Genomic DNA, 17,124 nt, shown 5'->3' with positions numbered 1-17,124 from the left:
TTAAATAAGCAGGGTGACAATATGCAGCCTTGACATATTCCTTCCCCGATTTGGAACCAGTCCATTGTTCCATGTCCAGTTCTAAGTGTTGCTTCTTGACCTGCATACAGATTTCTCAAGAGGCAGGTAAGATGCTCTGGTATGTCCATCCACACAGTCAAAAACTTCAGCGCAGTCAGTGAAGCAAAAGTAGACGTTTTTCTGGAACTCCCTTGCTTTTTCTATGATCCAACAATGTGAAGTGTACCTCATTATAATTTCGATTTGCATTTCTGTAGTAACTAGTGATGTTGAACATCTTTTCTTGTGCCTGTTGGCCATCTGTTTTTCTTCTTTGGAGAAATGTCTATTAAGTCATTTTTCAATTGGGAGAAACCCATATTTCTGTCTTCCCCTTTCTTATGGCATCTGATATAGTCTGCCTTGTAAATATTTATAGTATTTATCTCCTCCCCACTAACCCAAGTGGTGAGGACCTTCTGAGGTCAAGAACTCTATGTCACCTTTATGATCCTATGGTTCCCATCCTATATACTTTGTGGATAGTAGATGTTGGATAGATATTTTTCTAAATGAAACTGCTGTGAATTGAATCAGAAAAGATAAACCCTTGTGTGAAAGGAGTAGAGAAAACTGCTCTTCATCCCTCTGATATGGACATTTCGACAGTCATCATTTGGTGTTAAAGAAATAGGCCTCTAATCATATCCCAGACATATAGTCTCTTTCCTAAATAACAAGAGATTTTCACTGAAACATAATTAGAGGAATTTAAAAATTTCAAGACCAGCCTCACATAGAAATTTGACTTGACTCTCAAATAAGTTTCTATTACAAAAATGTCTGATATGTATTGAATTTTACAAATCCTGGATATCAGTCATGCTATAATCTGAGTTAGACAATAAAATGTCTTTGTCTCTTGAAATATTGATCTAGAAATACTCAGATTTTCACGTTATATTTGACAGTAGCAGTAAAAATCCATGTAGTCTAGCCTTTTTTTTTATCAAGCATTTTGTTAACATACTAAATTGGATAATCTTGAGTGCTTACGTTGATCTTTCATTTTTGACAGGTAAGCATATCTGACTTCTTGAAGGGGAAGAGGGATAAAATTAGTTCTGCTATCATTCACTTCTGAAGTCAACCTATAATAATATAGATGAATTATTCTAGTGTTTCCTCTGGCTTCCTGCCTTTTGGCCATTTCTACACTTAATTTCTGGCTTACTTGGTAGCACTCTGGAAAAGTGAAAAATACAGTTTGAGTCAGCCAATTTTGGTGCTTATGCTAAGTTCTAGGAGTAATTTAGTAGAGGATGCATTACTGACCCAATCTGTTCCAACAAGTATGTATAGATTTACATTGCCTATGGTTTTATTCATCTATTGCCCTGGGATAGAAATTCAGAGTTGGCAATATTTTGCTTTCATGGTGCAGTCAGCAATTTAAAGCAATATGTGGTGACCTTTTGTTTTAGTGTCAGTGCCCCAAGGGGTCTGTTATTAATTTAAGTTAAACTTTAAAAATAATTTTTCAGGGTTAATGATATCTACTTTTTTCCCTGTTGTAGGCAGCTCATGGCCAGAGGGGACATACAGGCCCACAGGTACAGAGACCTTTATTTATTTATTTATTTATTTTTATTTTCTAAACTTCCAATGATAAACCATGTGTGTCCAGTCAAGGAGCCTGAATAAAGCCTTTGGAAAGTCTAAATTTATTTTGCTTTTTGATAATATTGGTTGTGGAATCAAATTTGGGAAAACTTTTAGGCTATAACTTAAAGAACTCAAATCTTTAGAGACAATTAAATATGGGCACTTTGATTTAAAAAAACTCTAAATATTAAAGATAAGAAACAATACTTGGCCCAAATAGTATTAAATTTAACTTTGTTTGGATTTCAGATACAAACTCTAGTAATTCCAGTTGTTTTCAGAAAAATAACCTACAAGTTTATGCCTAGCTGTACTGTGAGTGATTATAAGACATTCCAGATAGACAAAGACCAAGAATTTACTATCCATAGATGCTACACACACACACCTTTCTTTCAAATTTTTGTTCAGTTAACTCTGAAACCATATTCATAATTTGCATAAATGCCTTTTTAACCAAGAGAGTACAATAAAACCTTAATACAAATTGGATAATCCGAATGTTTTGTCCAAAAGTTGACCATGCCAGCTGTCATATCATGTCCCCTTTGTACATGTTGGTGATATATTATACATGAACTTACAATGTTTATAAAAGAGCAGTGATTTAGAGTTTTACAAAATTGAAGAAGCACACATCCTCAGATTGAAAATATGATAAGGATAAATAATAAATCCATTCACAATCACATCATCGTAAAACTCCAGCATGTTAAGGGAACATCGCAAACACTACCAGAGAGAAAAAACATTTTTACCCATGAAAGGAATAACCAATTAGAATTGCAGCAGGCTTCTGCTCAACAATAACACTTGCCAAAAACAACAAAGTAGGTTTTTGCAAGTGCAGAAGAAAAATAACCTACAATTTTATACCTAGCTATACTATGAGTGATTATAAAACATTTCCAGGTAGACAAAGACTAAGAATTTACTATCCACAGACGCTACACACACACACACACATACACACATACTTTTCAAGGTTAGATTGCGACAAAATAGATAGCAAATCCAAAACAAATAGCATGAAGTGAATGAGATGAGATTGGGGAAAGAAAGTGTTGAGAAATTTCCTCTTTATTATTTCTAGGAAAAGGCACCAGTGAGGGACGGTTAATCTCATTTAAGTGTGTAACAACTGAGACATAAATGAAGGCTATCCAGTTGTCTAAATTAAATATTTTAATCTTATTTGAAATTCTTATCTGTGACACAGTTCAAAGGCAATGTGAAGGGAATGCTCAACTTTTGATCCCAAGCTATTTAAGTATTTAAATATAAATATAATATAGTATTTGAATATAAATAATAATGTAAGATAGATGCATGGAGATCTTTTAAGAAAATGTGAAGTAAATTGTGAGTTTTTTTAGTTCAACACCCAAGTTTGGTACAGTATATAACCAGTGTTACAGGCAAGTTTGGTACAGTATATAACCAGTGTTACAGGCAAGTTTGGTACAGTATATAACCAGTGTTACAGGCAAGTTTGGTACAGTATATAACCAGTGTTACAGGCAAAGAAGGGAGTGTGTGTTTGTGTGTGCATATATGCACACACGCATGAGGTATATGAAGAATGAAAGTAACTACACCAACATATTAAGCTGCGGTTATCCCCCCTTGATGAGATTATAGAAGATTTTTGTTTCCCTTCTTGTATTTACATTTATTTTTCAAAGATCCTGCATTGCCATTATGATTGAAAAAGTATTTAGAAACTTGCACATAAAGAAGACAAAGTTTCTCAGAAAATAATGTTAACAGTTTGATTCTCCCTCCCCACAGGGGAAACCAGGCATCCCAGGTCCAGATGGACTTGCAGGGTCACTGGGGCTTAAGGGCCCTCAGGTATGTAACAAGACTAATCAGCCTACGAGAACAGAAGGAAGAATCTGAACCCTTATAGAATACAACCTCCTTGCAAAAGTACAGATGTTTCAAGTTTTCAGAGTAATGAAGTAAGGAAGCATACAGTCTTGACTTGTATAGCGTTTGTACATGTTGGTGATATATATGAACTTACAATATTTATGAAGAGTTTTTCCCGGTCAGGAGGTGAAAAGGAAATGAACTCTGGGCAGCAGTCTCTGTACAATGGTCCAGGCTGACTAGTGAATCCCAGGGAGACCTTGAGCCAAAGAAAATGCTGGGCCTCAAAACTGGGAATTTTGCTCAATTTAGCTATGTATCTGGATGCCTGTAATGTAGAAAAGTTGGCTCTACCCTAGCAAAGAATAGAACTGAGGTCTTCAGTGGGGGTGATGTATAGTTGTCTTTCTAGCTCACTTCTCTAGGGAGCTGCCTCAAGCACTTTTTCCTTTGCAAAGAACAAGCCATGGTTGGCTCTTAACACTGATTACATGAGGGGTAAGGAAACATGCCAGAAAGAGCAAAATGTAGCCTAAAGCAATCATGAGAAGGGAAGGGAAGTCCTCAGAAATGCTGAACAAAGGTCAGGAATAAGAAAGTTAAAATATTTTTTTTCTCTCTAAACTTTTACTTTTGAAACCTTGAGAAGTAAATTTTATCTTTGGCAAATACAGGACAGCAATGATCCTGCAGCTTTTCAAGGTTGTAATCTATGTAGCTAAAAAAATTTAAAAAGGAAGTAACTTTTATATGTTGTCAGCTTACTGCGTGGAAGTTGGGCAATATATCCTTAAACATCAGAGGAGAAAGTTAATCCACATTTCAGAGCAGTAAACAGTCTACCCCTTAGACCTCTTATTGGTTTCTAGCTTTTGTTTGTCTTACTTGGCAGCTGAGAAATGTTCACTTTTCTTACCTTCAAGTGAGAAATATTTGCCACTGGGATTGTAGGGAATCATTTCAATAGATTGGCTGGCTTTATTTCATGCTAAACAAGTAATACTACATCTCCTCATCCATTTTATAGGCAGTTGCTTTTTTATGACATAATTTAAAATGAGATGCAAAAGCCAAACACGGTATGAAGATTTCTCTGCATAACATATGGAATCCAAAATTAATAGAAAACATAATACTCCAGATGTACAATTATCTAAATCTTGTCTTACAGTGTGCTAAGTCTTATTTATGATGAATCTTTAGTGTGGTTATTAAATAGAAAATCCACTTAATTATTCCAGTTTCAGATTTACATAAGTAAAAATTACTTTTAAAGTAACAGAGACATGAATTTTAGTACAAAGATCCTTTAGAATAATTATAAGGCAATACTGGAAAATTGAGCTGTTCAGTGTTTCTTCACTTTGACTGAAAATGCCAAGCCATTTAGACACTAGATTTGATCCTTATGCCTTGGAGAGGAGAACTTGACCGATCAAGACAGAACCAAAGGCATGAATGGAGTTTTCTTTTCAATTTCTGTCCACATTACTGACTTAGCATTTCCATTTTTAATATTTAAGTTAATGTTCTCTTTTTGGGAGAAAATAATGTTAATTCTCTATATGTAGGGTCCAAGAGGAGAAGCTGGTATGAAAGGAGAAAAAGGGAATCTGGGAAGTAAAGGTCCCCAGGTATGTAATGAGAGACGGTGACTGCACCTGGCTCTGATCTTGGCTTGCATGTGGATGGCCTTGTGGTTGCCTCTCCTCAGATGGAGTTATCTACTGCCTGTGAACCAGCAAAGTGTATGAGGTTTGACCTTGGCGCTCAATGTGGTGGCCACATCATGTTCTGGTCACTACCTTGCAGAGAGGGTGTCATTACGTCAGACACAGACGCAAAAGATAACAGCTCAGCCATTACTGTGACCTTAAGAATTCCTTCTTTATGTAAATCAGGTCACATGACTCACTAATCCCAGTTCTCAGGGGCTTACCCTTGCACTCAGAATACAAGCTACTTCAGTGGTCCTCAGCTAACCACACATAAGAATCTCCTGGGAGGACTGTAAAACGCCCTCTCCAGACCACTTAAATCCAAATTCTCCTCAGGTGGTTCTAACATATACACCCAGTACGGGAAGTGACTGTCCAACATCAACACTTCTTCACCTTCAAGACAGTGAACAAACATAAAGAACTTAAATTGCAGATTCTGCTTGAGCAGGTGCGAGATGGGGCTTGAGATGCTACATTTCCAACAAGCTCCTAGGTGATGCCAGTGCTGCTGGTCCCTAGACCACACTTTGGGTAGTAAGTCTCCTACCTGCTATCATAGACTATATTTTCTTAGCTTAGCCATTTCTGAAATGGGCAAATTTAATCCATATGACCATTATATCTACTACTGTGGGCAAGAATCCCTTAGAAGAAATGGAGTAGCCATCATAGTCAACAACGGAGTCTGAAATGCAGTTCAGTTCAGTTCAGTTCAGTAGCTCAGTCGTGTCCGACTCTTTGCGACCCCATGAATCGCAGCATGCCAGGCCTCCCTGTCCATCACCAACTCCCAGAGTTCACTCAGACTCGCATCCATCGAGTCAGTGATGCCATCCAGCCATCTCATCCTCTGTCATCCCCTTCTCCTCCTGCCCCCAATCCCTCCCAACATCAAAGTCTTTTCCAATGAGTCAACTCTTCTCATGAGGTGGCCAAAGTACTGGAGTTTCAGCTATAGCATCATTCCTTCCAAAGAAATCCCAGGGCTGATCTCCTTCAGAATGCAGTACTTGAATGCAATCTCAAAAATGACAGAATGATCTCTGTTCCTTTCCAAAGCAAAACATTCAACATCACAGTGATCCAAGTCTATTTCCCAACCACCAATGCCCAAGAAGCTGAAGCTGAATGGTTCTGTGGAGATCTGCAAGACCTTCCAGAACTAACCCCCCCAAAGATGTTCTTTTCATGATAGAGGGCTGGAATGCAAAAGTAGGAAGTCAAGAGATACCTGGAGTAACAGGCAAGCTTGGCCTTGGAGTACAGAATGAAGCAGAGCAAAGGCTAACAGAGTTTTGCCCAGAAAACGCACCGGTCATAGCAAACACTCTCTTCCAACAACACAAGAGACAACTCTACACATCAACATCACCAAATGCTAAGTACCAAAATCAGACGAATTATATTCTTTCCAGCCAAAGATGGAGAAGCTCTATACAGTCAGCAAAAACAAGACCAGGAACTGACTGTGGCTCAGATCATGAATTCCATGTTGCAAATTCACACTTAAATTGAAGAGAGTAGGGAAAACCACTAAGCCATTCAGTATGACCTAAGTCAAACCCCTTAGAATTATACAGTGGAAGTGATGAGTAGATTCAAGGAATTAGATCTGATAGCCAGTGTGCCTGAAGAACTATGGAAGGAGGTTCATAGCACTGTTTAGGAGGCAGTGATCAAAACCATCCCCAAGAAGAAGAAATGCAAAAAGCCAAAATGGTTGTCTGAGGAGGGCTCACAAATAGCTGAGAAAAGAAGACAAGCGAAAGGCAAAGGCGAAAAGGAACGATACATCTATTTGAATGCAGAGTTCCAAAGAATAGCAAGGAGAGATAAGAAAGCCTTCCTGTGATCAATGCAAAGAAATAGAGGAAAACAACAGAATGGGAAAGACTAGAGATCTCTTCAAGAAAATTAGAGATACCAAGGGAACATTTCATGCAAAGATGGGCTCAATAAAGGACAGAAACAGAATGGACCTAACAGAAGCAGAAGATATTAAGAAGAGGTGGCAAGAATACACAAGAAAATTATACAAAAAAGATCTTCATGACCCAGATAACCATGATGGTGTGATCACTCACCTAAAGCGAGACATCCTGCAATGTGAAGTCAAGTGGGCCTTAGAAAGCATCACTACAGACAAAGCTAGTGGAGGTGATGGAATTCCAGTTGAGCTGTTTCAAATCCTGAAAGATGATGCTGTTAAAGTGCTGCACTCAATATGCCAGCAAATTTGGAAAACTCAGCAGTGGCCACAGGACTGGAAAAGGTCAGTTTTCATTCCAATCCCAAAGAAAGACATTGTCGAAGAATGTTCAAACTACCACACAATTGTGCTGATCTCACATACTAGCAAAGTAATCTTCAAAATTCTCCAAGTGAGACTTCAACAGTGTGTGAACTGAGAATTTCCAGATGTTCAAGCTGGATTTAGAAAAGGCAGCAGAACCAGAGATCAAATTGCTAGCATCCATTGGATCATAGATAAAGCAAGAGAGTTCCAGAAAAACATCTACTTCTGCTTCATTGATTACATTAATGCCTTTGACTGTGTGTATCACAAAAACTGGAAAATTCTTCAAGAGATGGGAATACCAGACCACCTTACCTGCCTCCTGAGAAATCTGCAGGTCAAGAAGCAACAGTTAGAATCAGACATGGAAATATAGACTGGTTCCAAGTTGGGGAAGGAGAACATCAAGGCTGTATATTGTCACTCTGCTTATTTAACTTATATACAGAGTACATCATGTGAAATTCTGGGCTGGATGAAGCACAAGCCGGAATCAAGGTTGCCAGAAGAAATATCAAACACCTCAGATATGCAGATGACACCACCCTTATGGCAGAAAGAGAAGAGGAAGTAAACAGCGACTTGATGAACATGACAGAGGAGAGTGAAAAAGTTGGCTTAAAATTCAGCATTCAGAAAACTGAGATCATGGCATCCGGTCCCATCACTTCATGGCAGATAAATGGGGAAACAATGGAAATAGTGACAGACTTTATTTTCTTGGGCTCCAAAATCACTGCAGATGGTGACTGCAGCCATGAAATTAAAAGACACTTGCTTCTTGGAAGAAAAGCTATGACCAACCTAGATAGCATATTAAAAAGCAGAGACATTTCTTTGCCAACAAAGGTCCATATAGTCAAAGCTATGGTTTTTCCAGTCGTCATGTATGGATGTGAGAGTTGGACTATAAAGAAGGCTGACCACAGAAGAATTGATGCTTTTGAACTGTGGTGTTGGAGAAGACTCTTGAGAGTCCCTTGGACTGCAAGGAGAGCCAACCAGTCCATCCTAAAGGAAATCAACCCTGAATATTCATTGGAAGCACTGAAGCTGAAGCTGAAACTCCAATACCTTGGCCACCTGATGGGAAGAACTGACTCATTGGAAAAGACCCTGATTCTGGGAAAGACTGAAGCCAGGAGGAGAAGGGGATGACAGAGGATGAGATGTTTGGCTGGCATCACCGACTTGATGGACATGAGTTTGAGCAAGCTTCAGGAGTTGGTGATGGACAGGGAAGCCTGGCGTGCTGCAGTCCATGGGGCTGCAAAAAGCTGGACATGACTGAGCGACTGAACTGAACTGGACTAGCTCTTTGTCTTTCCTTCTAAACTGTAAGCTCTGAGAGAGCTAGGACTTTGTCCCAGAGCCCAGGATAACAGTGCTGCCACACAACAGAATCAATGCATATTTGTATAATGAATCAATTATTAAATGAATGAATGATTCTCAGTGGGGACTTGTGCTCAGGGCTCACATGAGGATAAAGCAAGTCCATTACTTCGTGTCCATTAGTTAAACTGGGCAGTGGTCCAACATTTAAGTGGCTATGTTCATCTTCAAAAATTTTAAGAACCTCTTTGCGTGAATGTGTATCTAATGGCACAATATTTAAAAGCATATTAATTACTGTTCATAATGATATTGTTCCTAATTTTGATGAATGTGCGCCTTCGAAAAGCATGAAAACCTTAAAATTTCATGTAGAATGAAACTAATGAAAAGCAACTGCTTTGCATTCACATCCTTGAATCTAAAAAAGCTTGCTGGCACCACAAATTGGGATTTTAAAATAACAATGCATGCCAAAGGAAATATATATATGTGACAATTATATCATCTGTTTGTGTGAAATACTGAGATGTAGATTGGTTGAAATCCAGAGCTTGATAATTCCCTTGCTCTAGAATCCAGAATTTTATCCAAGTGGCTATTACTCAAATAAAGTATTTCAATTGCAGTGTAGCATACTTCTACTGGGTGCCCCTTAACCTCGCCTTGGCAGGATTGGTCATATCATAAATCACCCAGCCTCTTGGCATTGCCAGTTAGTCAAAAGGCACCACCTCCCTCTAGCTGAGCTCTTCTGTTTATCTGCCTGGAAAGTATGGTTCCTTTCTTTCTTTGCTTTTCTTAAAACACCCTTGTCAACACAGTGAAAATACCATTTCAAAATATATAGTATTTTCTTTGCTTAGGATGTGATGAACTGGATCTCAAAATTATTGCTTTCAGAGGAAAACCATGGGAGACAAACAATCCAATAACAAGAGAAAGTTATTCTTTATTGGCTTTATAAATCCGCTGACACAGGCTTCACAATGTTTCACAGCACAAGGACCAGCGTCTCAAATGGAAGTAGATGAGTGTTTCCTAACTGCAGTCTTTTGAAGTTTTTCTTAGGATGTACAGTTAGAAAAAGGGATGTGATTTTTGTTGATGGTGTCCTGCAGACTTAATTTATGCACTGTTGAAGCATTCTGCATAAATCAAACGTGCTAATGCAGTCAGGAATATGTGATAAAAGAAATACAGTCCATAGCATAATGAAAAAGAAGAAAGAACTTTGAAAGGAAGCCCTTTGCTAATGTAACCAGTGCCTAGAAAAGAAATGGAAAATAGATGCAAAATACTAATTCCAGTTAGAACTGGCACTATTCCTTGAATACTTAGACTTATTAGTGAGATAATCACTAGCATCCTATGAAATATCAAGGAAGGTTGAGATTATCCAGTGCCAATTTGGAATACAAAACATAATTTCTACTGTAGCTTTTACAAAGCCTGGCATAGTAGTCAAGGGCACAGAGTCTGGGGCCAAGCTGCCTGGGTTAGATTGCCAGATTCGTACCTTCTTAGCTGTGTGGCCTTGGGTAATTTATTTAACCTCTCTGTGCCTCAACTTTCCCAGATGCAAAATGAGAATAGTAATAATATCTATTATAATTGTATACTGATAATAGTTATAATACCACATTGGATTATTGTGAAAATTAAATGGTTTAATATATATAGGAATTTAGAATGATGCCTGCATTACAATAAGCATCTTATATAAACATTTATTACTACCATATTGTATCAACATTACCTAACAGGTACATTCTATACCCAAGGCATGCTAATGCCCATCCAAGGAAGGCCAGAATAGTAGTATCTCTATGGCAATACATAATCTGTCTCGCAATGGCTGAATTTCATCAGTCTGTGTAATCTAGGTTGGATCATCGACCATTTCTTTCACTCACTTGACGAACAAGCGCTGACACACACTTCCCGTGGGTCAGGCCCGATAGTGAAATAAAGGCTGAGATAAACACAGACCCTAGCCCCAGATGCTCCCAATCTCATAGAGGAAACTCGTGCAAACACATCATTGAGAGGTGATGTGCTGAATGTTAAAATAGAATTGTACCCAGGGGATAGAGCGGTGGGAGAGAGGGTGGAGTTTAAGGAGGAGGACAGTGGCTTAGCTTTTACAGGATAAGGAGGTGGTTTCCAGGTGACCAAGGGAGAGACAGGCATGGGAAAGGAACCGTGTTGTACAAAGAGAGATCAAAGTGAATCTGGGAAGCCATAAATGGTTCGATGTGGATGGCATGTGGGGTATACCAAGAAAGATCAGGATACCAAGAGTGTAGGGTATACCAAGAAAGATCAGCAGTTGAGCGCAGGGGCTGTCTCCTAGACTAGAACTGTACAGGTCAGCATCTTCTCAGGTGTCTCAGCGTGTGTTCTTGCATTAACCCTCCCCTTGCTGCTCTCTTGATTTTCATTTTCTCAGACTTAGCTCATATCTGGCTCTTCCAGAAGCTGAGAATTTTGTCTCCTTGAGGTATTCCATCCCAGCCTGATATCTGCTGGTTGTGAGTATAGAAAAAGTTTTACCCCCATAAAAATAGTGAGACGGATTTCTTTTCAGTGTGGAAAGGACCCACGTCTTCTGCCCCTGCCCTGTCATAGCCTATCCAAAGTCAACATGTTCTCGGCAGCGTCCCAGCCATTTATCCCAAAATCCTAGTGCAACCCTCTCTGATAAGACGCTACCTAAGACATTAAGAAAAGAAAAAATGACATTTAAGCTCTAAGCATCTCCTTTTTATCCTCACTTAAGCAGTTGTGATTGCCAAGGACTCTGTGTCAGAGTTGGAGGTTAGATCTCTCTAACCTGTTAGATCGCCCAAGTTGGAGGTTAGATCTGCCCCAGCCTCCTGCATCAAGTTTGGAGATTCACGTTTTTAAAACTCCAATCTCAGATGGTACATGTACGGTCAGAGTTTTGAAATCCTATCTGAAACATGGGCCTCAGAGTGGCTGGGAGTTCAGTCTCTAGAGACAGAATTGAGTTCAGTTCCCATCTCATCCTCTTATTAACTGAGTGATTTGGGGTTAAATGCTTTGAGAATCTGTTTTTAACTGGCAAAATGGTGTTAGAAACATGTATCTCATTGTACTGTTGTAAGGATTGAATACGTCTATATATAAATATCCTGAAGGGAATGGCTACCCACTCCAGTATTCTTGCCTAGAGAATTCCATGGACAGAAGAGCCTGGAGGGGTACAGTCCATGGAGCCGCAAAGAATATATACATCTCAGTAGAATGCCTTGCCCAAAATAAATGCTCAATAAAAGTCCAACATTACAGCAAAGCCAATGGAGATTTGACCTCTAACCAATGTCCTTTCCTTTTCAGTTCAGTTTAGTTCGTTCAGTCATGTCCAACTCTTTGCGACCCCATGGACTTCAACACGCCAAACTTCCCTGTCCATCACCAACTCTCAGAGCTTGCTCCAACTCATGTCCAGTAGGGCTGATGCTCTGGGCACCTCTTTATTCTCCACAGCTCCTCTTCATCTCAGATCAAGTCAGTTTTTTGACTCGATATCTTGGGAGTCACAGGGAATTTTCCTTCTTTCCTTTAGAAACATGTCCCTTTTATAATCAGCAGTATTTGAGTGGGTGATATATCTGGATAACAATCCACTGAAGCTTGAGCGCCACTCAAGCAGTCACAGACCCCAGTTTGTGTGATCTGGCCCAGGAAATAGAATCAGGTTTTCTGATGTTCTGATTACAAATTTGTCCATTTCCACCCATCCATCCATCCACCCAAGAAATCTTTTACTTTGGATGACTTTCAAACAGGATAATCTCCCACTGTGCTTGTGTGTGCTTGTAGGGACTATACATGAGTAGCTCTGAGAAGTCTGCTTTGTCTCAAAGAGCTCTTTATGTCTAGGGGAAACACAAAAAAATGAGCTCTTAAATAAGACTTCCAATACATCCCTATTGTCAAGGAAAAATAAAACTTCTACTTTAGAAGTATGTTTCATGTACATGTGAAATACACACAAATTTCACATGGAAAACCAACAAGTTAAACACACTATTTCATCCCTCTTGGGGACCATTCTTGGATAAGTGGATGGATAGATAGAGGCATGGATGGGTGGACCGATTGGTTCTACGTACAATACTAAGTTCCAGAAATACAAAGTCAATAAGACATGTCCCTTCCTTCAAGGAGTGTCCAGGCTGGCATCTAGTGGATGAGTGAAATAAATGAACAACTACATACAGAGTAGGGGAATCTGTGGGACAATTATGCCGTCCAATTCATCCAGGGGATTCAGATCTTCCTGAAAAAGTGATGCTGAAAGTAAGATTTTTCAGGAAAGGGAGATTGTACTTCTCCCTAGACAGAAAATGGAACAGCTAAAGTAGCAACTTGCCCAAGTGTGGAGCCGTAAGACAACAGGAAGAGGTTGAGAACTTCACGTGGTTTGAGGAGCATGACCCTAGAGTGACTGATGAACGCACAGGCGTGCAATAGCCACATTTGGAGGAATTTCACGTGTCAATAAAGACCTTCAGCATTACTGTGAAACCTGCTTAGAATTCAGAATTTCAGACAAAGCGAGAGCGTCGTCAGCCTGACATTTTAAGTCAAAAGGGAGAAAGAGAGGAGAATGGATTAGAGCAAGGCCAGGCTACATTTAGGGAAGCTGGGAATTGGGGCGCGCATTCAAGAAGAACCTGAAAGTAGGTGATGGCCTTGGGAACGGAAGCGAGATGGGCAGAGAGAGGAAATGGAATCTGTAGCACTTGTGGCTGAATGGCTTTGAAAGATGGTCTGGAGGGAGGCGTCTAGGATGGTTCTTAGGTTTCTGACCTGGGTTTCAAGGGAAGTCAGGGTGGCACCGTCCCTTATGAAAAGGACTGAGCGTGACTGGTGGTGAATATAACTATCTCTGGTGATCAGTTTTTATGAAATACCCAACTGTTTAGTTGCTGAGTTGTTCCCAACTCTTTGCAACCCCATGGACTGCTGCCCACCAGGGAACACCCATCCATGGGATTTTCCAGGCAAGAATACTGGATTGCCATTTCCTTCTTCAGAAATACCCAATAGGCGTCTTACTAGATGAATCTGCTGGCCAGCTGAGTGGTTTGGACCAGAATCGTATATTTAGGATCATTTTATGGAAGTGGTATGTGAATCTATGGGGCTGTCACTCAGGAATAGCAGATGAAGTAAAAAAAAAAAAATAAGGTCAGAGGAGCCCTGGGTACATGGAGATTTATGAGGCCAATAGAAAGGGAGTCTTCAGTGGTTACTGAGAAGGAACCAGAGAGGAGACAGGAAAACCATGGTAACTGGGTGTTACAAAAGTTAATGGAAAAGCTTCGAAGAACACAGTATTAAATTCAAGTAAGATAACATTATAAAGTCAGCTGGATTGGACACACAGGTCATGAGAACTCCATGCAGCGATGGAAGTAAAAGTTAGGAGGGAAAGGAATAAGAGCCACGGAGGGTGAGGAAACTGAGACTCTCCCTGTTTGGGGGTTGTAGGAAAATTATTATTGTCTTCCCTAGAAATGAATTCGTTGTTCAGCAGTCTTTCCTATTAGGAAATTTTTTATGTCCATCTTATCAAATCTTTAATTTTTTTAAAATATGAAAAGTTAATGTTAGTTTTTTCATCTTGAACAAAATTAACTTAGTATCATGCTTATTATACAGATTTGGTTTGTTTATTTTTAAATTATAGTAGCCATGGCCAAAAAAAATGGGAAAATGACTTCAATTCACTAGTGTTTGGATTATTTACAAGTACCTGTAAACAGTTTAACCAAAAGAGATTTCTGTTGCCATATGTTTGGAAATCCCCAAGGAAAAGTTCAATCCCAAGTGTCAATAACATAGGAAGGCAGTTGGGCTGCTCTGAGTTGGGATCTTTGAATGTTTTGCTCTAAAGCTGTTCCAACAAAGTGGGCTTTTCTCCACACCCTCTCCAGCCTTTATTGTTTGAGGACTTTTTGACGGCAGTCATTCTGACCGGCATGAGGTGATACCCCATTATGGTTTTGATTTGCATTGCTTTAATAATGAGTGACGTTGAACATCTTTTCATGTGTGTGTTAGCCATCTGTACGTCTTCTTTGGAGAATGTCTGTTCAGTTCTTTGGCCCACTCTGATTGGGTTGTTCGTTTTTCTGGTATTGAGCTGCATGAGCTGCTTGTATATTTTGGAGATTAGTCCTTTGTCGGTTGCTGAATTTGCTGTCATTTTCTCTCATTCTGAAGGCTGCCTTTTCACCTTAACAACTAGCTGTTGTTCACCTAGTTTCCTTCATTGTGTAAAAGTTTCTAAGTTTAACTAGATCCCATTTGTTTATTTTTTTTTTCCATTACACTGGGAGGTGGATCATAAAGGATCTTGCTGTAATTTATGTCAGAGAGTGTTGTGCCTATGTTTTCCTCTAAGAGTTTTATAGTTTCTGGTCTTACATTTAGATATTTAATCCATTTTGAGTTTATTTTTGTGTAAAATGTTAGAAAGTGTTCTAGCTTCATCCTTTTACACATGGTTGACCAGTTTTCCCAGCACCAGTAAAGAGATTTTCTTTACTGTGGAGAAGTGTGGAGCTTCCTTAAAAAACTGGAAAGAGAACTGCCATATGACCCAGCAATTCCTCTGCTGGGCATACACACCAAGGAAACCAGAATTGAAAGAGACACGTGTACCCCAATGCTCATTGTTTATGATAGCTAGGACACGGAAGCAACCTAGATGTCCATCAGCAGACGAATGGGTAAGCAAGTTGTGGTACATATACACAATGGAGTATCACTCACCTATAAAAAAGAACACATTTGAGTCAGTTCTAATGAGGTGGATGAAACTGGAGCCTATTATACAGAGTGAGGTAATTCAGAAAGAGAAAACCCAATACAGTATATTAATGCCTATATATGGAATTTAGAGTGACAGTAATGATGATCCTATATGCAAGGCAGCAAAAGAGACACAGATGCAAAGAAGAGGCTTTTGGACTCAGTGGGAGAAGGCGAGGGTGAGATGCTTTGAGAGAATAGCACTGGAGCATGTATATTACCATATGTGAAACAGATGAGCAGGGCAAATTCAATGCATGAAGCAGGGCACCCAAAGCTGGTGCACCGGGACAACCCTGAGGGATGGGGTGGGGAGGGAGGGGGGAGGGGGGTTCAGGACGGGGCACACGTGCACCCACGGGTGATTCACGCCGATGCATGGCAAAACCCACCGCAATATTGTAATTATCCTCCAAGTAAAATAAATTAATTTTAAAAAAGGAAAGCATGCATGCTTTCTAGAATACTGGAGAGACTTCTATCACATCAAATAGATTCTCCGTATTGACACATAATATGCTTATTTGTTTGTTTTGCTATTATGTTTGTCAATAAAATCTTAAAACTTTATTTATGTAGATCTTCTATCTTTCTTGTTTAATTTATCCTGAGTATTTTGCAGTTTTTTTTTTCTCTTATTGGTAAATGGAAATTTATTTAGGCTTACTCTTCCGATTTATCTAAGAGAAAAAAATGTCAGAATGTTTATCTTGTACCACCTGAACATGTCTTATGAGTGTTAATTATTTTTAGTAAAGTTTCTTGAGTTTGCTATCGTACTAATCATATTCTTTGCAAACAAAGATAAGTTTACCTTAACAACAACAACACACTTTTTCAAAACGAGGGACGAGGAAGAATACAGTTCTAGGCAAATGTCATCTGGAATGCCTTCTTCAAGTGTTAGACATTTTGACAACATCTGCTCTAACAGCAAAACACTGAGAACCCAAAATCTCTCTGGAAGAGAAGACTCCCGGGAATCACAGTCATTTAGGCAACATCTGGTCTGAATCACTTTATTAATTTTCTTTTATTTGCTAGTCTTCATTTGACAGTTGTGGTACTTTTTTCCAGAGCGGGAGTCAATAAAGCCGTAACTCTTTCTCCGTCTGTGGTTCATTTTCCTCTTAGAAGAGATACCGAGAGTTTCAAGGAAAGTTGCTTGATGTTCTGCTATATTTGCAAAATCCTTCTTTCATTTCAGGGGCTTCCAGGACCAGCAGGAGAGGCAGGGAGTCAAGGCCGTTTGGGAAGCCAAGGAAATAAAGTAGGTCACATCCTTTATACCCATGAAAGCTGAGGTTTTCTTCTCAAGGGAAATGTGTCTGGTTATATTAGCCAAAGCCCTTTCAACACAGAAGAGACCATATCTCATTG

General features: G+C 39.4%; 1 protein-coding gene across 1 annotated transcript in view; it reads left to right on the top strand.

Annotated features, from left to right (window-relative positions):
• Positions 1-17,124, top strand: part of COL6A6 (collagen type VI alpha 6 chain) — a 119,129-nt gene that overhangs the window by 56,363 nt on the left and 45,642 nt on the right. Inside the window, 4 exon segments of the mRNA XM_052642887.1 lie at positions 1,578-1,613; positions 3,457-3,519; positions 5,112-5,174; positions 16,952-17,014. Of these exon segments, the coding sequence (XP_052498847.1) occupies positions 1,578-1,613; positions 3,457-3,519; positions 5,112-5,174; positions 16,952-17,014 (225 nt within the window).

This window comes from Budorcas taxicolor, chromosome 1 (genome assembly GCF_023091745.1).
Source record: "Budorcas taxicolor isolate Tak-1 chromosome 1, Takin1.1, whole genome shotgun sequence".
Taxonomy (NCBI): Eukaryota; Metazoa; Chordata; class Mammalia; order Artiodactyla; family Bovidae; genus Budorcas; species Budorcas taxicolor.
The sequence above is the reverse complement of the archived record's forward strand: the minus strand, read 5'-3'. Positions and strand labels throughout refer to the sequence as shown.